General features: G+C 37.1%; 1 protein-coding gene across 1 annotated transcript; it reads left to right on the top strand.

Annotated features, from left to right (window-relative positions):
- The first annotated feature begins 8,693 nt into the window (after positions 1–8,693).
- On the top strand, positions 8,694–22,813 carry LYVE1 (lymphatic vessel endothelial hyaluronan receptor 1). The gene is made up of 6 exons (XM_043580641.1): positions 8,694–8,972; positions 12,664–12,835; positions 12,944–13,083; positions 19,836–20,144; positions 20,781–20,859; positions 21,401–22,813. Exons 1-6 carry the CDS (start codon positions 8,888–8,890, stop codon positions 21,585–21,587), a joined length of 972 nt encoding a protein of 323 aa, XP_043436576.1. The 5' UTR covers positions 8,694–8,887; the 3' UTR covers positions 21,588–22,813.
- Positions 22,814–23,335: the final 522 nt, after the last annotated feature.

Genomic DNA, 23,335 nt, shown 5'->3' with positions numbered 1-23,335 from the left:
ATTCAGAGGATTTAGTTGGGGACCTGAGGTCTAAGAAGATGTCAGGACCACTAGATGGAAGCTGGATCTTTGAATGGCCACTCACAGAATTCAACTGTGACATAAGCAAAAAATCAAATAGTGTATTAAGCCACTGAAATTCAGGAATATTTGTTCTAGTAGTTAGCCTACTCTGACTAATGTATAGATTTGAGCCAGAAATGGGGTGCTTCAATGGCAAATTTGCAAAATATGAGGCATTGGTTTAGCAGTCAAGTAGCAAAAAAACAAGAAAACTAATATCAGGAGCTAGAATTATGGTGACGCATGTAGTGAATAAAACAAAAATACTTGGCAAGGGGTTACCCATGATAACTTGAAAGGCAGTCCATGGGCAGCCTATAGCCCTAGGAGAAATGGTCAGAATAAGCCCAAGTATTGAAGTATGTGATCCTTTATTGGCTGCCTTTGGCAAGGTATTGTAAAAAAAAAAAAAAAAAAAAAAAAAAAAAAAAAAAAAAAATGCACTCAGGAAAAAAATGGCTATTTGGAAGTGGAAAAGAAAAAAGAATACATATTTTTAGATTGAAGGGTTAGAAAGCCTGTTTCTAAACTCCAAACAGTAAGGATAAAAATAGCTTTCAGTGGGAAAGAACCAATAAAATTTTTCAGTTGAACTCAAATCAACTCAGCCTATGGCAAAGGCCAGATTAAAGATGTGTCCCTTCCGCCTGTAATATCAAATGAACTCAGTGTAGGAACCATTAAATTAAAGAAAGAGTGGGATGGAGCTGAGAAAATAAGGAAATACATCTTGAGAATTATGACTGAGAAAGGATTTGGGGTATGATTATTAGCACATAGAATCAAATGAAAGCAAAAGATCAGAAATCTAGGTTTGTGAGGGAATTGTACTTTCAAAGAAACACAAACCAAGATGGAAAAGTTCAATTGTTCAAATTAGAAAACAACTTTTGCCATCTTCAGCTTACAACAACAGAAGGTAGACTACTACCTCCCACCCCCGCCACAGGAGGGCATACTGCTTGATCTAGCTCAAATGTGGCCAAGGATGATTATATACAATGAAGGGCTATAGAGGTCAGTGGACATGGGACGTAGGAGTTTCTCCCAGAAAGCAGAATCAAGATCTAATCAAAGGTAAGTAATTGTAGTAGAAAGAATTTGTAGAATTTCCCCCTCTCCAAAATGTCCCATCCCAATCCCTGAAACCTTTGCATATGAAATATCACTCCTGTAATGTAATATGGTAAAGTTGACCTTAAAGTAGGGAAATCACCTCAGGGGGCCCAATGTAATCACATCAGCCCTTAAAAGCAGAGAGCTTTCTTTGGCTAATGGTAGACATGAAGGTCAGAGAGATTAAAGGTATGGGAAAAACCCAAAGAGTCATTGCTGCTTTGAAAATGGAATAAGTCAGATGAGAAGAAAAGCAGGCAGCTTCTTGAGCAAAGAATGGACCCCAGTTGACAGCAAGCAAGCAAATAGGGACCTCATTTCTACATCATCAAGGAAATGAATTCTGCCACCAACCTGAACGAGCATGAAAGTGGATTCTTCTCCAAGACCTCCAGGTAAGAGCACACCACAACCTACACCTTGATTTTAATCTTGTGAGACCCAGTGCAGAGAACCCAATTGAGCCCACCCAAACTTCTGACCTGTGGAACTATAAGATAGTATAAAAGTGTTGTTTTAAGTTGCTAAGTGTATAGTAATTTCTTACATGACAGTAGAAAATTAATATAGTGGCTTTTATACTGACTCTTCATTAGTATTCCAGGGTGAAGTCCTGTATCTCCCATTCTTTTCCTTTACACATGAGATTTTTTTTTTTGTATTATCTATTTAATAGTTACTACATTCCACTAACAAAAGTTCTGGAAAATTGAATTGAAATCCTTGGGGTGCTTAAGGCCAGAAAAAAAAAGAGCTTCACATTATTCTGGTTTTTATATTACAGAAGATATTGAAATCTTTGGAAAGACCTTAAAATTTAAAGATAGAATAGTTTAATGCAGTTAAGTGTCCAACTCTGGATCTCAGCTCAGGTCTTGACCTCAGGGTTGTGAGTTCAAGTTCCATGTTGGGCTCCACACTGGGTGTAAAACTTACTAAAAAAAAATGTTTCAGGTAAGCTTTTTTCTGTATTACTTTTTGCAAATTTTACTTCCAATGTAGTTAACATACTTTATATTAGTTTCAGGTGTACAATACAGTGGTTATTCAGTTCCATATTATTACTCAGGTGTTCATCAAGATAGTCCCCTTCACCTGTTTCACCCATCCCCCCCACTTATGTCCCCTCTGGTAACCATCTGTTTAATCTCTATAGTTAAAAGTCTTTTTCTTTTTGGTTTGTCTCTTTTGTGGGATCTACACCCTTGGTACAGTCTCCTTTTTACTCTCTGCAGATCCTGGGTTGATCTTTTTTTAATATATATCATTTTTTTTTCTTTTCCTACAGTCTGGTAAAATAGTAGGAAAGTTTTATTACTGTTCAATCCTCTCAGATTTTTGATAATGTTTTTTTCCCAATTCACGAACACATGGGATATTTTTTATTGAGGTCATCCAGATCCTGCTTGATCATTACATTTAGGGGGAAGAATCTAACATTTTTAGCTCATAGGTCACCAAACCCCAAGTGCCACAGGTGAACCTGATAGGGAAGACTGGGCATAATTCAGAAATCAAAGACTTTGAGCTAGATGTAATTCTGCATTGGTTCCCTTGAGAATAGTGATTATATTCTATGTGTGGGAGGCATAGCAAACCCTATATGAGGTAGATAAGAAGGGTAACTGCTATGTGTTCACCAGATCACTTTTCCATTTGTTCCTTGGCACACAGATAGATTATATTTTCCAGACTCCCTTGCACTTAGATGGGAAGATGGGACAGAGTTCTGGCCAATGGGAAGTGATACAACTACTTCCAGGCCTGGTCCCTAAAGTAATTTCCAGCACAATTCTCCACACTTTCTTCCTTTATTGCTGGCTCAACCAAGAAGATCTTGGGGGAGGGCTCTAAGGTAGTAAGTAGGTAATAGTAGAGCTACAACATCTCTGAATAACTGTGTGTACAAAATCTCCTCAACACAGTCTCCACCACTACCACCACCACCACTATCAGCCATTGGATTATGACATAAGACAAATGAACTTTTAATTTCTAAGGCACAGAGATTTGGGGTTAGTTATAGCAGTTAGACTACACTGACTAATTTATTTGCTTATCTACATATTTTAGAAAACAACTAATCCATATAATATCAGGTACCATAGAATTATATTGCTATGTAACTTTTAAGTTCAGATAATTCAACTCTCTTATTTGATAGATGATAAAACTGAGGCCCAGAGAAGTTTAAGTCACTTGCTCAAACTCACACAGAAAATCAGTGTAAGAACTTAAGGCAAAATTTAGATATTACCCCTCAGTCTAGTACTCTGGGTTGTACTGTATTTCCATCTTTCATGCAATATTTCAAAATTTCTACTCTATTTGAACTTTTATTTGCATGTATCAGATTAAATATAACTTGCACTCTTATATGCCATATCTAGGGAATAAGAAAATGGGTTGGTTTGAATGCCACATTGGCCCAAATGGATCTAACAGATATATTCAGAATATTCCATTCTAAAAGAGCAGAATACACATTATTTTCAGGTGTACATAGAACATTCTCCAGAATGGACTACATGTTAGGCCACAAAATGAGTCTCAACAAATTCAAAATGATTGAAGTCATACCGTGCATCTTTTCCAACCACAATGATATCAAACTAGAAATCAACCACAAGAAAAAATCTGGAAAGAACTCAAATACATGGAGGTTAAATAACATACTATTAAATAATGGTCAACTAAAAAATCAAAGAGGAAATAAAAAAATACATGGAGACAAATGAAAATGGTCTAAAATCTTTGGGATGCAGCAAGTGTGGTTCTAAGAGGGAAGTTTATAGCAATACAGACCTACTTCAAGAAGCAAGAAAAATCTCAAACAGCCTAACCTTACACCTAAGGAGCTAGAAAAAAGAACAAACAAAACCAAAACCAGTATAAGGAAGGAAATAATAAAGATTAGAGAAGAAATAAATGAAATAGGGACTAAAAAACAAAAACAACAACAACAAAAAAATAGAACAGATCAATGAAACCAGGATGTGGTTCTCTGAAAAGATCAACAAAATTAATCAGTAGCCAGAGTCATCAAAAGAGAAAGAGAACTCAAAAAAAAAAAAAAAAAAAAAAAGCAGAAATTAGAGAAATAACAATCAACACCTCGGAAATACAGAAGATTATAAGAGAATATTATGAAAAATTATATGCCAATTAATTGGACAAACTAGAAGAAATGGATAAATTCCTAGAAACATATAACCTACCAAAACTGAGGCAGGAAGACATAGAAAATTTGAACAGATCAAATACCAGCACTGAAATTGAATTAGTAATCAAAAAACTCCCAACAAACAGAAGTCCAAGACTAGATGGCTTTAAGGGAAAATTCTACCAAACATTTTAAGTGGAGTTAATATCTGTTCTTCTACAACTACTCAAAAATATAGGAGAGGAAGAAAACCTTCCAAATTCATTCCATGAGACCAGCATTACCCTGATACCAAAACCACACACACACAAAAGAGAACTGCAGGCCAATATCTCTGATGAACATAAATGCAAAAATCCTTAACAAAATATTAGCAAACCAAATCCAACAATACAGTAACAAAACCATTCACCACCATCAGGTAGGATTTATTCCCAGGATGCAAGGTGGCTCAACATTTGCAAATGAATCAATGTGATACAACACATCAACAAAAGAAAGGATACAAGCCATATAATGATTTCAGTAGACGCAAAAAAAAAGCATTTGACAAAGTACAACATCCATCCCTGATAAAAACCCTCAACAAAGTAGGTTTAGAGGGAACGTACCTCAACATAATAAAGGCCATTAATGAAAACCCACAGCTAACATCATACTCAATGGTGAAAAACTGAAAGCTTTCCCCCCAAGATCAGGAACAAGATGAGGATGTCCTCTCTCACACTTTTATTCAACACAGTACTGGAAATCCTAACCACAGCAATCAGAAAACAAGAAATAAAAGTCATCCAAATCAGGAAGGAAAAAGTAAACCTTTCACTATTTGCAGATGACATACTATATATAGAAAACCCTAAAGACTCCACCAAAAAACTACCAGAACTAATAAATGAATTCACTAAAGTTGCAGGATACAACAGATAGAAATTTGTTACATTTCCATACACTAATAGTGAAGCAGCAGAAAGAGAAATTAAGAAAACAGTACCATTTACAATTGCACCAAAAATAATAAAACACCTAGGAATAAGAATAACCAAGGAAGTGAAAGAATTGTAGTTTGAAAATCATAAAATATTGATGAAGGAAATTGAGGATAACACAAAGAAATAGAAAGACATTCCATGTTCATGGACTGACAGAACAAATATTGTTAAAATGTCCATACTACCTAAAGCAATCTACAGATTTAATGCAACCCCTATCAAAACACCAACAGCATTTCTCATAGAACTAGAACAAATAATCCTTAAATTTGTATAGAACCCCAAAAGACCCCCAATAGACAAAGCAATCTTGAAAAAGAAGAACAAAACTGGAAGTATCACTATCCATATCCTACAAAGCTGTAGTAATCAAAACAGTATAGTACTGGCACAAAAAGAGACACTTAGATCAGTAGAACAGAACAGAGAATCCAGAAATAAACCCACAATTATATGGTCAATTAATCTATGACAAAGGAGGCAAGAATGTGCAAAGGGGAAAAAGACAGTCTTCAATAAATGGTGTTGGGAAAGTAGACAGCTACATGCTAAAGAATGAAAATGGACCACTCTGTTACATGCTAAAGAATGAAAATGGACCACTTTCTTACACTATATGCAAAAATAAACTCAAAATGGATTAAAGACCTAAATATGAGACCTGAAATGATAAAAATCCTGGAAGAGAACACAGGTAATAATTTCTTTGACATTGGCAGTAGACATTTTTCTAGATATGTCTCCTGAAGCAAAAGCAAAAATAAACTATCAGGACTACATCAAAATGAAAAGCTTCTACACAGCAAAGGAAACAATTAACAAAACTAAAAAGGCAACCTACCAAATGGAAGAAGATATTTACAAATGACAGATCTAATAAAGGATTAGTATCCAAAATATATAAAGAACTGATACAACTTAACACCAAAAGGACTAATAGAACTTAACACCAAAAAAACCCAAATAATCCAATTTAAAAATAGAAGACATGAACAGAAATTTCTCCAAAGAAGACATGCAGATGGCCAATAGACACATGAAAAGATGCTAAACATCACTCATTATCAGGGAAATGCAAATCAAAACTACAATGAGATATCACTACACAACTGTCAGAATGGCTAAACTCAAAAACACAAGAAACAGGTGTTGGTGAAGATGGGGAGAAAAAAAATCCTCACATACTGTTAGGGGGAACACAAAGTGGTACAGCCACTATGGAAGACAGTATGGAGGCTCTTCAAAAAATTAAAAATTTTAGAACTACCCTAAAATCCAGTAATTGCACTACTGACTATTTACCCAAAGACTATAAAAACACTAATTCAAAAGGATATATGGATCCCTATGTTTATTGCAGCATTATTTACAATAGCCAAATTATGGAAGCAGCCTGTGTCCATCAATAGATGAATGGATAAAGAGGAGGTGGGTGAAATAGGTGATGGAGATTAAGAGTACACTTATCATTATGAGCACTGAGTAATGTATGGAAGTGTTGAATCAGTATATTGTACACCTGAAACTAATACAATATTGTACATTATACTGGAATTTAAAAAACAAATTAAAAAAAAAGAAAATGGGTCTGGATATTGTTTCCTACTCTCCTTTGCAATTTGATTGCTATTCTCTTCATTTTCATTTAACTTTTCAAATTTCCCTTCTAATTCTACAAATTTTTCTTTGTGGATTCTCCTTGATTATAGCATGAGCTGTTATTTTAGAAAAGGACAGTACTGCTGGTTCTTTTTCCATATCCTAAACACTGTTCCTCAAAACAATAAAGAGAAATTAACTGGCAATATTTTCTTTATAGCTCTCCAGTTTAGCTTTTCACTCCTGTCAACTAACTTTTCAGAAACCTGCCTTGAGTGAGAGGCCTAGAACTGAAGATTGAGCATACTCACATTTAGCGAGAGAGGCAACAAGTTCCCATCAATCATTCTCAATCACATTCCCATAGTGGCTTAACTTCTCTCAATATAGATATCCAAAAAAGTAAGATTGTTTCCTCTTTCAGAAACTCATTCTTAAGCACCAGCACCATCATGCAGACTCCCTTTATCTAATAACTCCCCTTCTAGAAGTTTGTTTCCAAAATTTAGGTCATTCTTTTCTTATATTTCTCCCATCCAAATCCTTGCATTCTACAGCTTGTTTTTCCCTTCCTGTCTTCTTTCCTTCTTTCTTTTTGAAATACTTTAGAAAAATGCTTGAAGGCTACCTCTCCTTTGGGCATGGTGCTAGGTTTTAAGGATAATGATGAAAAAGACCTGATTCCTTCCTCCTTGTCTATCTAGTTCCGTGGTGATAGAGTCACATATGTTTCCAAGTTAACTATACCTTGGGACTTGTGCTCACCCAAGTAATGAGGTGTACAGATATTTAAATATTAGAGATATTTAAGGGCTATCCCCTGGTCTCTTACAAGTCACCTATGTGCAGAACAGATTCTCCTTTCATTGCTGGTATTTTCTGTATGGATATCTAATTTTATGACCAATACCATTTGTAAGAAAATAAATCATTATCCAAAAACTCCTGTAAATGACATTCATTTTGAAGAAAACTCATAAACCATTGCTCAAGGCATTATTCACAAGTCAGAATTCCATAATTCCCATGGAAGACAAACCATTGAATATCCATCTGGGAAAACAGAGGGCAGTCTACTTATACACAGTACATATAAACCTCACATTCATCAAGCAAGAAAGGGGAACTCTAAATTGAATTTTGGTCTACCAGAATAAAAGAGAAGCTATTAAAGAGAGAGTTATTATATAAAGGACGCTTGTGGTAATTACTATTATAACCTCAAAAATCCTTTTGTAAAGTGAAAAATGACTAAAATTTTGTGAATTGTCCCCCAGTTGTGTTTTCTAAATATGAATTGTGTGTGTCTTGTTTCTTTGAAGAAAGAATCACTTGCCATAGTGTATGAGAAAAGATAGGCATATACAGCCTGTTCTCAGCATTTAAGTGTGCATTTGCTTTCATGAGCTTCTGCACCATCCCCTGCCCCACAACTGCTGCCTTCACAAAGATAAGCAGCTGGAGAAAAAAAAAAAAACACTGACTGTGGGAGGAAAAGAAGCACAATCCATGCTCAATCTCCTTTAGAGACAGACATTCCTAAGAGTATATAAATGAATGGGCTCCACAGGTAATAACAATGAACCATGTCAGAACTGAGCTGGTTGGGGAGGTAGGGGATGGCAGGGAATATGGGAATTGGGGAAACCTCTAGCAGTTTATGCTGTGCTATCTGTCTTCCTCATTTGTGTGTTTTCTGAGTCAGCATTAGCTAAATTTTCCAGAAAGCAATCCACAAAGTACAGCCTGGGCATTTAAGGGACGTCACTCATTTCCCCCAGTGACCTTGACAAGTCAGAAGCCTGAAAGCAGGGAAATCCGGATGTCTCAGTTATGAAATGAAGCAGTGGGGCTCCAATATATTTCCAGAAGACTCCATCTAGCCTGGTGATTGCCTGCTTCTATTACTACCAGTGACCACCCAGGGTGCTTCTCTGGCTCATAAGGGATTTGCATAATGGCCAAGTGCTTCAGCCTGATGTTGCTTCTTGCCTCCATCTGGACCACAAAGCTCCTGGTCCATGGCTCTCTCCGTGTAGAAGGTAGGTTTCTTACCAGATTTCCAACCTGAGGCAAAGCAAGATCTTGCAAACTGTCCTAAGCCTACCAAATTCTTAACTATGGATTGCTGGGAGTAGGGGACCCTCAATATCCACAGATCTAGTTCATAGTGTTGCTCTGCCAGAAATGTTTTTACCATATTGTTGACTTCACCAGAATGATTCACATTTACCTTTATGTTATTTTGACTTTTATTTTTGGTTATCGAATCTTTTTAATGAGAATATTTTGAAACAAAATATTGAGGAGAGATCATTTGTTTTTAAAAGTATGTCATTGAAGAAATAAACCATGATTGTAATGAATTTTAAGCAAGCACTAAAAGCTGGGAAAAATGGCCAACTTTCACTAAATATTGACCTGTTTTATATTTTTGGAAGTGTCAATATAATTATTTTAATTTCAATTTTGCTGTATTACAATTGAATGCATATGTTTTTAATATGAAATAAATAGCAAATTAACTGAAAAAATGTGAAAATATAGGTTTGAAAATTAGTCATTATCTCCCTACCAAAAAGGAATGGCTTTAAGGGATTTCCAGGCTTTTGAGATGCCTAAGTGGTAACCTCACTCTGCAATGTAGGCAAAAAAATTGTAACCACAAATCACTTATTATAGCTCCAGGCAAATGAAAATTTGAGCACTTTAAAAAGAAAGTTGTGTGTTCCTATGCTGGAATAGGCTCTGTGATATAAAGTATGTAGGAATCAGATATCCTGAGTTGATTCCTATGTTGTTATATTTATTATGAGAGCCTAGAGTAATATTTTTTTTTCAAAATTCCAAAATTGTTATTCTCAAATAAGTTTGGTCCTCTTTGAAATTCCCCTGGGAGACTTCCCCACAATGCTGCCATGACTCAAATATTTTGGAAATTGTTCTTTAACAATAATTCCATTGCACTCTGGACTATCTTTAATGATGGCAAAAATTTCCTAAGGAAATTAAATTATATATATCATATTTTATATTATATATAACTTTTATGTATGTAATATATGAAATTTCATTTAATCTTCTCATGAAGGGGCACCTAGGTGGCTCAGTTGGTTGAGCGTCTGACTTTTGATTTTGGCTCCGGTCATGATCTTACGTTTTTTGAGATCTTCATGGGCTGTAGGGAACTTGTTTGGGATTCTCTCTCTCTCTCTCTCTCTCTCTCTCTCTCTCTCTCTCTGCTCCTCCCCACTCTTGTGCTCTCACTTTCTCTCTCAAAATTAATAAATCAACTTAAAAAAAATCTTCTCAAGTAGACATTTTATAGATGAAACAGCAGGCTCAAATGAAGCCAAGTGACTTCCTAATGCCGTATAGATGGTAAAAAAAAGCTTGGGTTTGAATTCAACTCTATCTGATCCAAACATACAGTATTTCTACTATGCCTGCTGTTTCCTAAAAATTCTTAAGGAAGAGGTTAGTGGAGTAGCCCTTGGATTCCAACTCCCTACTTTTGTCTTTAAAAAAACTAGGAAAGCATAAAAACGACTAATATTTGTTGACTATCTCTTATGGACCTAGTCCCTGCTAGGCACAAGTTATCTAACTTAATTCTGACAAAAATTTTGTGAAGAAGATAGAACCAACCATTTTAATCTTACAAATGACAACAATAACTTGCCAGAGTCCCAGAGCCTATTAATAACAGGTGAATAATCAAAGCTAGGTCCATTGTCCAGAATAGGTCCTTCATTACTCTAAATAATAACTTTTAAGGTAAAAATGAGTTATGATGGAAGAGTAGCAATACCACTTTATAGTGTAATTAAAAAACCTTCTCTGCAGGTATTCCTAAAGAAACAGCCATGAGATTTGAACAATAGCAAGCTCATGGGCTAAGCCAAATTCCAGGACAAATGGTGTGTTTGGAGAGTTTAGCTCTAATTGTAGAGTGTGTGTGTGTGTGTGTGTGTGTGTGTGTGTGTGTGTGTTCATTTTCTCCTCCATAACACAGTGGGAAGCAAAATAGTGGGGTTTTAGAGTTTGTGGGGTTTCTGCACCCAATCTGTCCTATATCCATGCTTATATCCTTGAGTTTGGGAAAGTTACTTAATCTCCCTGAGCCTCAACTTTCTATTAAAGGAGACAGGGTTTGGCACAGAGTAGCATAAACAGATGATAGATGTTAGAATTAGTATTAGTATTTTTTAAAGTTTATTTATTTATTTTGAAAGAGAGAGAGCAGGGGAGGGGCAGAGAGAGAGAGGGAGAGAAAGAGAATCCCAAGCAGGCTCCACACTGTCAGTGCCATCCAGGTATCCCTAGTATTAATATCAGTATTGCTATAGGTATTAGTATTAGTACATATAGTCATAAGAGGCTGTTTTGTCATTAACACTCATGTTGGGGTGTTGACTCTCTGGTTTCTCATCATGAGGGCAACGTCTGGAAGCAAATAAGGCCATCCACAAATATTGTGTATCATATACATATTACCTCTTCTAGCTTCTTGCTCCAGAGCATAGCAAGGCCACATGGAGGACTTAGAAATGCTCCTTCTATGTTTTCAAGAAACGTATTTAAAATACCAACCTAGAAAGTGATCAAAGCATTTGACTGGGTATCCAACACACAGATCTGTGTACAAGCAACCTCTTGGAAGATTGCAATGCCCTCTTATGGATTTTTGTGGACAAAGCCCAATAGGAATAATGCACCTAAATGCAATACAATTTTGCAATTTTATACAGGTCTATAAATCCCAGATCCAAGAAAGTGATCTAAAGAACTTTTGGATTCATGAATTTTTGAGTAAAATATATTCACAACATATCTATTCAACTGCCTTCCCTTCCCTTGAGAGATCAGTCATTAGAGAACTAAAACCAAAAAGCTTTGAAGATAACATAATGATGTTACTTATGATTTACTGAGCACCTACTTTGTGACAGGCACTATGCTAAGCATTTTTATTTGAATTAATTCATTCAACTGTCACTACCCTATACAATAGATACTGTTACTCTCTCAATTTTATGAATAAGAAAACTGAGGCTCAAAAAGATTAAATAACTAGCCTAAGATATCAGAGCTAGCAAGTGACATAGGCCAGACTCTAAAACTCAACTTTATTTAGTTTCTCTGTCATGCCAGGTTTACTGCCTGATTTCTTGAGGAACTTCTGAGTAAGCCTGCCCCCCAATGGTCAGAGAACACCTGGGACTGAGAAAGCTCACATTGTGTTATACCAAGTGCAACATTTTTCAGCCCATCTCAGAAATACTGGTGTTCCCAAGCCATATTGGTTTGGTGTATTGTTAGCTATTCTATTAACCAGAGCCCTGAATTCTATTTTTCTCAAAATCTCAGACCTTTCATTTTATAGACTCTAAAAAGGTTTGCAGCAACTGTATCACCTAGACTCAACCCAAGGGACTGGTGGCGAAAGTCTCTATGTAAAGAACAAGTCTCTATGTAAAAAAACCCCTTAATGTAGTGGTGTAGGATAGACTCAAATATGATGAGAGGTACAGCTGGGACCAGAGCAAATACCCACCCTAACCCAGCAGGATTTCCTTGTGGGAAATGTCTGGCCTGTTATAGTTAACCGCCAATCCCAGCCACAAGGACCTCACTGCTCTAACAAGACAATAATACTTTGCGAGGAAAAATAGCTTACAGGCTGGGAACAAAGATAGCGGCAAATTGAGGACCTCTGTGATTCCTTTGCAGAACTTTCCATCTCAGCACCATGCAGAATTGTAGGGGTCACCCTTGTGAACAAAAAGACAACCCAGCAGCTGAATTTCACAGAAGCCCAGGAGGCCTGTAGGCTGATGGGACTAACTTTGGCCAGCAAAGACCAGATTGAAGCAGCATGGAGGTCTGGCTTTGAGACTTGCAGGTGAGAAACAACTGTATTCACAATACTGCTGGACCTCTTCCAGCTCTGTGTTCTTGTTCAGCAGTAGAGATAAATGTATCCATTCAACTAATGTGTATTCTGTTATAGCTATGGATGGGTTGCAGATAAGTTTCTGGTCATCCCTCGGATTCTCCCGAACCCCAAGTGTGGGAAGAATGGGATGGGTGTCCTGGTTTGGAGAAATTCACTCAGCAAAAAGTTCTTGGCCTACTGCTACAACTCATCTGGTGAGTCATATCTGTAGCCTCTCCATGTTTTCTCTAGCTCTATGACCTGTCTGAGTAGCCCTGAGTAGCAGCAGAAGGAATCTTGGTGATGGTCATTTAATACTCCCAATACTGCCTCTATGTAGGACCAGGCCAGAGTTGGTCATGTGCCCCTCAGAGGAAAAAGTTAGGGAAAATATGACTAAATGGCAACATAGGAAGAGGGCAACCCAGGAGGTTCCACTACCCACATTCCTCCATCTTATAAGATAAATAAGAAGAAGGTAAGGAAATATTCACTATAGACAAAGCAATGTATCGAGTTATCATACTGAACCTTGACAATCTCTTTATAAGGTATACTTTTTCACTCCCATTTTGCAGAGGAGAAAATTTAACCCAAAAGACATAAGTATATTTGTCTACGTTCTCACTTACAACAAAGATTTTAACACAGGTCTAACTCTGAAAGCATGCTCTTTACCTTACCCTACACTCCTTTAAAGGAGAGGAAATTCAGATGCTACATTTTTTCTTTTTTTTTTAAGTAGGCTTCACACCCAGCATGGATCCCAGTGCAGGGCTTGAACTCATGACCCTGAGATCAAGACCTGAGCTGGATCAAGAGTCAAATGCTTAACTAACTGAGTCACCCAGGGGCCTCACTACACTTGACATTTTTAAGAATAAGATCATTTTATGAAGGAAGGAGTTGAAGTTAGGAAATAGAATTGGTTTGCTCATGGTCACACAGTCATCCTATTAACTTTGCTTGGAGACCACATCCACCTATCCCAAGTGCTCTACCTAAGGAACTTCCCAGGAAGTTTTTCTTTCACTAAATACTTATTCTCTGCTGATTTATTACACTTCACACATACTCATAAATCTGACCTTCTAAAGGTCAGACAGCTGAGTGGTCATATACAAGGGCAGATTCCAAAGTCATTCTCTAAGATCCAAGAGATAAGTGTGCACCAGCAACATTATGTTGCCCAAAGGCAACATAGGATCCAAGCAGTTCTCTGAATCAGGAGGCTTTGACCTAGAAAGAGCCCTGAAAGACGCTTTGTCCTCTTCCCTCATTTCATGGATGAAATGATAGCTCAGAATGAAGGTTTGGCTTGTTCTGTTGGTGGCAGAGTCAAAAGTGGAATAAAGCTTTTTTTGTTTGTTTCACCATCCTCCCTCTCTCTTCTGCCTCTTACGCCTACCGCTTTTGGTTGGGGAATTGGTGGTTCACAAACCTGTTTATCTCATAGCCAGCCCATGCCTGTCAAGTGACCTAGCCTTTCAACTTCCTGGCCTTCCTCCCAGCTGTCAGTGTGATGATATGATACCCAGCCCTCTGGACTTCACAAAATGGAGTCAGAGGAAGAGGACTTGGATTTGTGTATTTCCTCCTGGTTTCATTTAACTCATACTTCCAACCCCTATATTTCCTATATGCTTAAAGTTAGATCTAAAGGCTTGATTAGACTCTTGTTCAACATTTTGAGAATAATATTTCATAGATGATATTGTGCACTTTAAATCACATCCCAACTTAATGTCAATATGTCCCACTATTAATATGCTAACTTTGGTCATTTGAATAATATGGTGACTGCCAGACCTCTCTAAAGGAACTCATAAAGATATGCTTTTCCCCTTGCAATGGGTAAGTAACCCATAATGTGATATTTTGGCACCATGCATATATTCTGACCCCAACTATCTAGTACCTAGAGTTTAAGCAGCCATTGGTTATTCTTACTGGAATCAGTTATTATATGTGGGGTTACAAAATGGTGATGTTTCTAATCTTCCTTTTACATTTATTAACTGGAATTCTTTGATGCAGAAGAATCTCTCTCTTCTCCAACCCCGCCCCCCACACACATTTCTTCTCCCCCTCTTATACTACTATGAATACATTATATTTTACTTATTCTGTGTGTTCAATATGTTGTAATCAATTTTACAATTATTATTCTTTTATTCTTTTTGATGCTCAAATTGTCCCAAATTTGGTGAGTAGGAGCCCCTTCTAGTTGACTTTTGTGTTCTTTATTCCATTAATATTTGAGTAATTCCTTGCTTTCTGACATAATAGCATGTCCCACACTCACGTTGTACTTTCTCTGCCCCTGATATGGAACCAGCCATTTATTTCTCTAAGAAGCCATGTTCTTTTTAATGGAGAATGTTAATTTGAAAACAAGATCTGGATGCAAGTAGTTTTCATTACTACTGGAGTTTTCACTGCTTCTTCAGTATTTTTAGTGGATAGCTCTATACATATATAGTTCTCTCTCTCTCTCTCTCTCTCTCTCTCTCTATATATATATATATATATATATATATATATATGCAGAGCTACCCACTAAAAATACAGACTTATATCTAAACATTATGAATTTGGGGGCACCTGGGTGGCTCAGTCAGTTAAGTATCTGACTTCAGCTCAGGTCATGATCTGGTGGTTCATGAGTTAGAGCCCTGAGTTGGGCTCTGTGCTGACAGCCCAGAGCCTGGAGCCTGCTTCTGATTCTGTGTCTCCCTTTCTCTCTGCCCCTCCCCCACTCATGCTCTGTCTCTCTTTGTCTCTCAAAAATGAATAAATTTAAAAAAAATTTAATAAAAAATAAAAATTATGAATTTGTATTGATATTTCCAGCTCAAATATAACAGGTCAAGCTTTTTCTTAGTTTACTTTGTTTTACACTTATATTTTTCTCTTACACAGAAAATCACAGTTCCCAATAAATAATATTACTATACTTTCTCATCCTATGATAGTTTCAAAATTATAAAACCAACATTATTAGGAATAATGAACCCATTGAGTGAAATTTGAGATTTCTTTGCATTTCTTTTAGTCCCCAGAATATAGCTCTCTAAGGGTGTACTGTCAATGAAGTATGTGCAAAAGGGACTTGAAAAATTCACAACTCTGTGTAGTTATACTATCAATTTGAAATAAATTAGGTTCATCTGCTTTTGTTTGCCATCTTTGTGAGGATCAGAGATAATCTAACCTTTATCCAAATGCTAATCCTAAACATATGTCATTTGTTTTTATAACTTTCTTTTTTATGGTTATCTTGTGAGGTCTATCAGAGTAACTTAAACCTGACCCTACACTTTATCCTAATTGTCTTTTTTATTGCTATCTTTGTGAGCTTTGGGGGACCAGATCAAGGTGCTTTGAATGCTCTGCATGCACCATCTGTTTCATGCTGTTCCCTCCACCACAATGCCCATCTTCCTATTTAGTTAACTGCTACTCTTTATTCAATTCTCGAGTGCCATCATCTTCAAGAAGCCTTCCCATACCCTTTACTCCTATCTTTCCTCTTGGACTCCAACTACACTCTGTGTTTAACATCAGTACACTTGGCACATTCTAAAGAAATCATATTCATAGTTTGAGGTATGTCCTCAACCCAGTAGGAATTATGGGACCAGACTGCTGTTGCTCCCTCACACTGTGGCCCTGTTGGCTATATTTAATGAACAGAGAGGCAAAGAAAAGTAATTGTTAGATAGATCCTATCATGCTCATACATTATGACAGGCCCTACACATTTATTATCTCATTAACCCTCAGTAAAATGACAGAAGGGTATCGTTTCTATTTTCCAGGAGAAATAACTGATGTTTAGAGTATATTTTACTATGATCCTAGTCAATAAGGGAAAGAGCCAGGATTTAAATCTTGAGCCACTACTCCCATGTAGCACCTTCCATGGTGATGACTACACATCAATAATATACCAAGCCCCGGTTGGGTTCTGGGCATCAATATTTTTTAAAAGCTCCCCAGATGATTCTAACCTATAGCCAGGGTTCAAAAAATCACTTTTCCCTAGGAGATCTCTAAAATATAACTTTTAGGATTCCAGATACTTCTGGATTCCCCTATTTCTTTGCAATTGCAATAATCTCCTTCCTTATTCCTGGATTGTACTCTCTCCCCATTGCATTTCATCCTCCACACACCTCCATTGATAATTATGTTACTCCTCTGCTCCGTAGCCCTTGGTGACTTCCTATTTGAGAATATGATGTAAACTATGAAGCCTTTTATGCATTAAAGTGAGCATGTATGAGAACTCCTGTATATCAGTTGGGAGGTTTGTGGACCCAGTTGAAAATTCCATTTCCTACAAAATACATTCCAAATGCTTTAACAAGGCAATTACGAATCTCAATACTCTGGCTCTAGTCAATCTACCCAGTTTCATCTCCTGCTTGCAGTCTTTCATGCTACCAATCATATATACACTCTACTCTCCAGCCACCCTGGACTCCTTATCATTTTTCTGTAACTACATTTTCAAACTTCTGGATTCTTGGATCATGCTATTCCTATTGACTGGAATATTCTATTCCTTCCTGCATACTAGATGAGCTTCTGCTGTGTTCCAAACATACTGGCCTTTTATTCATCAAACGTACTGAGTTCATTCAGCTTTGGGCTCTTGAACTTCCTGTTCTCTTTTCTTGGAATGATTTTGCCCTAGATTTTCAATGACTGGCTACTTTTTATCATTTAGGCCTCAGCTTAAGTATCACTTCAATTTCTCCTATCATCCTATTCAAGGTATCTTCTTGGGATGCCTGGTGGCTCAGTTGATTAAGCATCTGACTTCGGCTCAGGTCATCATCTCATGGTTTGTGAGTTCAATCCCCACGTCAGGATCTGTGCTGACAGCTCAGAGCCTAGAGCTTGCTTTGGATTCTGTGTCTCCTGCTCTCACTGCCCCTCCTCCTCCCTAGCTCATGCTCTGTCTCTCTCTCTCTCAAAAATAAACATTAAAAAAGATTTTTTTAATAGTTAAAAGCAAAGAGGGAGGGAGGCAAACCATAAAAGACTCTTAAATACAGAGAACAAACTGAGGGTTAATTGGGGGGGAGAGGGGGGAGAGGGAAAAATGGGTGACGGGCATTGAGGAGGGCACTTGTTGGGATGAGCAATGGGTATTGTATGTAAGTGATGAATCACGGGAATCTGCCCCCAAAACCAAGAGCACACTGTACACACTGTATGTTAGCCAATGTGACAATAAATTATATTAAAATTAAAAAAAAAATTTTTTAATTCAAAGTATCTATCTCCCATCCCCCACCCCTACCAGTTTAATCCTTATTCTCTTTAATTTTATTCTTAACATTTATCATACTCTGAAATTTCTGGCTTTTAAAAAAAATCTTATCCTTCCATTAGCATATAAGGCCCTTAAAAGTAAGAACTCTGTTTTCTTTGTATCATGACCTTGACACCTAGAACAGTGTTTTGCACAGAGTTGGAACTCAATAAATATTTGTTGAACAAACACATTAATCCTCCATACCTTGCTCAAATGCCATCTCCTCTGTGAATCTCTTTATCAAAATACTTCTGTCCTGGAAACTGGAACTAGACCTAATTGTATCTGTATTTTCAGTTCCCAACATATAATGTGCTCATATGTTTTTTCTCTGATATTGAAAATTTTTCATTTTTTGAAGAAAAACTTAGCATGTGCTCAAGAATGAGAAATGTAATAAAAGTTCAAGGCAGAGGTCAAGGATAATGTGTGTTTCAATAGAGATATTTTATAAGTATAATAAATAGTATAAAATTCTGACTGAATGTGTGTGTAGTCAAAATGTTTTATCAACAGTATCAATGACCTTGATTGGTAATTTATGGTATTTTTCAAAAATGAATGAAATAACTTTTTCTTCCTAGCTAACATTCCAGCTGATGGTACCCACTGCCAGAAATAAGTAGGAATTTGAAATAGATGCAAACTCATATTATATCTATTATATTATACTATATATTATAATATGTCATATTATAATATATCATATGGCTCTGCCATTTACTAGGTATGTGACTTTGGGCAAGTTATTTAATTTCGCTGAACTTCAGTTTCCCCCTATAAAATGAGAGTTTAATAAAATTGCTAAATAAAGTGTCATGATTGACTCAAAGTTAGCTGCTCAAAGATGTTGAGTTTCCTCTCCACCAGAGCCAACAGATAGGAAACAGATAAACCTATATCCAGCCCCTGCTCCCTCCTTAAAATTTTTTTTATTTTGAAGAGCATAGAGAAAGCTGGTTTTAGATCTTTGTCCTGAAGTGGTGTCATCTGTATATATTCAGTCTCCCCAGCTACTCCTTCCATCCTGTCACTTTTCTTTCCTTTCTTTATTCATCAAATATTTATTGAGCATGTATTATGTGCTAGGCACAGGGAATGATAAGACAGGGGTCCTGCTTCAAAGGAGCTCAGTCTAGTGTAGAGCAGTGCAACGAGAACCTTGACAAGGGAAGTATAAGGAGGTACAAAAACATATGCCTCGGAACCCAATCTAGTCATCAAGTCTGCCTAATAAAGAGATGTTCAATCTGAGACTTGAAGAGTAAGTAATAGCTAAGTAAAGAGGGGACAAAGAGTCTTACAGGTGAAGAAAGCATCATGGTCAAGGCTTGGATATGAGAGAAAGCACATCAAAGAAACTGAAGAAATCTGAGTAGGCAAGAGGAAGGAGAGACACACTGGTCAGATAAGGCTAGCCATGTCAGCAGGAGACAGATCACAAAGGGCCTTATGGGCCACTGAGTAGAGGCAGTCACTGAAGGATTCTAAGGAAGTGATATGATTAGATTTGCACTTTTCTAAGACCATTCTGGCTGCAGTATAAGGGGACTGGAAAGGAGTAAGACTAGAGGCAGGAAGAACATTAGGAGGTGTTACAATACTTACTTGTTACTTTATTTTTCCCTCCCCCAACAGATACTCGGATTAACTCATGCTCTCCAGAAATTATCACCACCAAAGATCCCATATTCAACACTCATGAGGCAACATACACAACAGAAATGATCACCAGTGACAGTGCATACTCGGCTTCATCTACTGTTGCACCTTACTCTACTACACCTACTCTTGCTCCTACTTCTGCTTTGGCCTCCACTTCTCAACGGAAAAGAAAGTTGATTTGTGTAACAGAAGCTTTTGTGGAAACTAGCACCATATCTACAGAAACAGAATCTTACATTGAAAATAAAGCAGCATTCAAGAATGAAGTTGTTGGGTTTGGAGGTAAAAGCTTTCTGTGTTTGCAGTATATTTGTGTGTGTTTGTGTGTTTATGTATAACAGAAAATACATAAAAAACTAGGCTATCTCCAGATTGGCCATACAAGTAAAACCTTAATGCAAACTCAACTTTCATAAAGTCATAGAACTTGAGGGCTCTAAAGAACCTTAATGATTAAACTAAAAATCATAGTATATGAGTATAAAATAGCTTCACTTTTAAAACTCAAAGACTTTAAAAATAAGACACTATTAATATATCAGAGTTTAATATATATATATATTTATATATATATGCCTTTAAATGCCTATGATTAGAAAGTTTGTCTTCCTATTTAAAAGGAAGGGTTTACACCTAACTAGCTCCAAACCTATCATCCCACAGCCACAGAGAGGAAATGGACTCCATGATACTGCAATTTATAGAATAGAGCTTGAGAGGCAAGGCCTGGGATTCTATAGGAAAAGAAGCAAAGAAGCAGATGTGGGCCCAACATTCTAAGTAGCCCCGTTGTGGTCACAGAGAAGGCTTTTCTCCTGCATTATCTGTTGTCTTCATGCATGTAAAGAATCATTAGAAGAGCAGCACACAACACTGTGTAAGCAAAGGACCCACAGACGATGTCTCTGTTTCCTCCAGGTGTCCCCACGGCTCTGCTAGTGCTTGCGCTCCTCTTCTTTGCTGCTGCAGCTGGTCTTGCAGTTTGCTACATCAAAAGGTGGGGTAGTTGGCACATTGTTAGTCTTGTAATGTTTGTCACATTCCTATCTTGTGTTTTTTTTCCAGGGTTGTTGTTAGCATTTCGTCAGTCAAAACAGAGACAGTAGACTTCTCACATCGTAAATTTTCTCCCTCTTCTCACCTCTCCTCCCTAACACCCAATCTTTCCTACTATTTCAGCACATGCATGTCACCCAGCCTTTAGAAACAGGTCAATGGGTGTCCTTTTGAAAATCAAGAGATAAAAAGAAAAGACTGAAATCTACGGGGGAAGTATATGCTTGATTTTGATTCGGAATTCTCTGTTGTTGGTGGGAGGGTTGTGAGGTCAGCCTTAAGTGTGGCCTGCAAATTTACTGTCTCATCTAAATGAAATCACTAAGGTAGGGATGCAATGTATTTGAGAATGCACATGTTAGCATCTGACATAAAGGTACCAGCATACTGTGCTAATATGTGCCAACACAGACAAAGTGTTATCTATTGTCACATGTGTTACATAGAAGTGTCTCACTTTAATTTTATGTTTATGCCTATAGGTATGTGAAGACCTTCCCTTTTACAAACAAGAATCAGCAGAAGGAAATGATTGAAACCAAAGTAGTAAAGGAAGAGAAAGTTGATGATAGCAATCCTAATGGAGAATCAAAAAAAGCTGATAAAAATTCAGAAGAGCCCAAGAGTCTGCCCAAAACTACAGTGCGATGCCTGGAGGCTGAAGTTTAGAAGAGAAAGAAATGAGAGGACACACCTGAGGCTGATTTCTTTCCTGATTGATATCCTGGCCCTAGATGGGGAAACTTAAAGGGCCAAAGAACCAAACAAGAAAGTCCACCCTTGGTTCCTAAATGGAATCAACTCAGGGCTACTTTTGGATTATGGAGTTCACCAAACGGAATTCCCTTCTTACTGCAATCCTTTCTGGATCCTCCTACCTCCAAAGCTTCCCACAGCCTTCCTAGCCTGGCTATGTCCTAATAATATCTCTGTGGGAGAAAGGAGATTTACAAACCACAAGAACCTAAAACAGCTAATCAGAACGCATTTATAAAGAGGCTTCTCAGCTGGATGACAAGAGGTGCGTTGAGAACCAAGAGACTGTTGAGACCAAGATTTTCTCTATTGATTCCACAGGCCAGATCCTTTCTTCAGCTCTGAAAAAGTAACATGCATCACCTGGCATGCCCTTCTGAGCCAGGCAAGAACAAAAGAAGGAAGGAAAAGTTCAGCAACTGAAGGTCATGGACATTCCCATGACTTGAGACCTGATCTCTGTAAAGCCAAAATAAGTAGAGAAAAAGAATGAGGCCAAAGATGTTGCCAGCATATTGTCAGCAGGGACTATAAGTACAAACAGGGTCAAAGTAGTCATCTCTGAATAATCTGAGTTGGAATCACTTTTTAGAACACACTTTCTTTTCTCTCTCTCTCTCTTGCTGCTGCCATTTTTTCTAGAAGTACATAATTTTATAAAGGAACCCCCCCAATCTCTTACAATTTTTTATTTTTATCGGAGCTGTATCTGGGAAATTAGTACTGAAGAAAATTACTGTATTAAAAGGCAGTAGAATTTAACAAACATTTATTGAATTCCTACTATATGTCAGGTGCTGGGTAAGGTATTATATTCTATAATAGAATATTATTTATCAAAAACTTACAAACAATAAAATGTATGAAGCTAATTTTTTCAGTTTTGATATCCTTAGCTTATCTACTTGCAAAACTAATTTTTTGCTAAGACTAATCCATTCACTATTTTCTCTAATATGGCAGCCACTATAACCTTAATTTATTATTAACATACCTAAAAAGTACATTATTACCTCTATACACCAAAGCACATTTTGAAAGCGTCATTAACAAATGTATTGCCAGTTCTTTTATCAGCAAGAAGGGCTCAAGAGGTGCAGGAATATTTGTGTCAAAAAAAAATAAAAGCATTTAGAAAATTTTGTTGCTCCCTTATTTACATAGATGCGTTATAATTTTCATGGAAAACTGAAGTAATCTGTTTTTTGCAAAAGTAAGAGGGACAACTTTGGTTGTTGAAAAACAAATATTTGTAAACCCAGTGGTACATACATCACCATGTGGGGTTATGCTTGCTTCAGGGGATCTTATTTTAAGTTGGTCAAGTACTCACCCATAAAACAGTCCTTTACTTAGGATACATTACAATCCATTTCAGAATTCACAGAGAGCTGAAGATTCAGGATTGTTCCCCTGTCCTGTTTTTCTAGCTTTCTCTCTCCCTCTCTCTGGTCTTCCCTTTTGGACTAGTATCTTCTTTCCCTTACCAGTGACTGCACAGCTAGCTAGCTCCATGGTCCTTTCAGCTCAGAGACCATAAACTGCTGGCACAGTCTTTGGTAGTTGGCCCAGAGTGTTATCTTAAATTTTGGGTTAATTGCCAGGAATTAAAACTTGAGGGGTGCCTGGCTAGCTCAATCAGTAGAGTATGTGACTCTTGA

This window comes from Prionailurus bengalensis, chromosome D1 (assembly GCF_016509475.1).
Source record: "Prionailurus bengalensis isolate Pbe53 chromosome D1, Fcat_Pben_1.1_paternal_pri, whole genome shotgun sequence".
Classification (NCBI taxonomy): Eukaryota; Metazoa; Chordata; class Mammalia; order Carnivora; family Felidae; genus Prionailurus; species Prionailurus bengalensis.
Note: the sequence above shows the minus strand (reverse complement) of the source record. Positions and strands in the feature narration are given on the sequence as shown.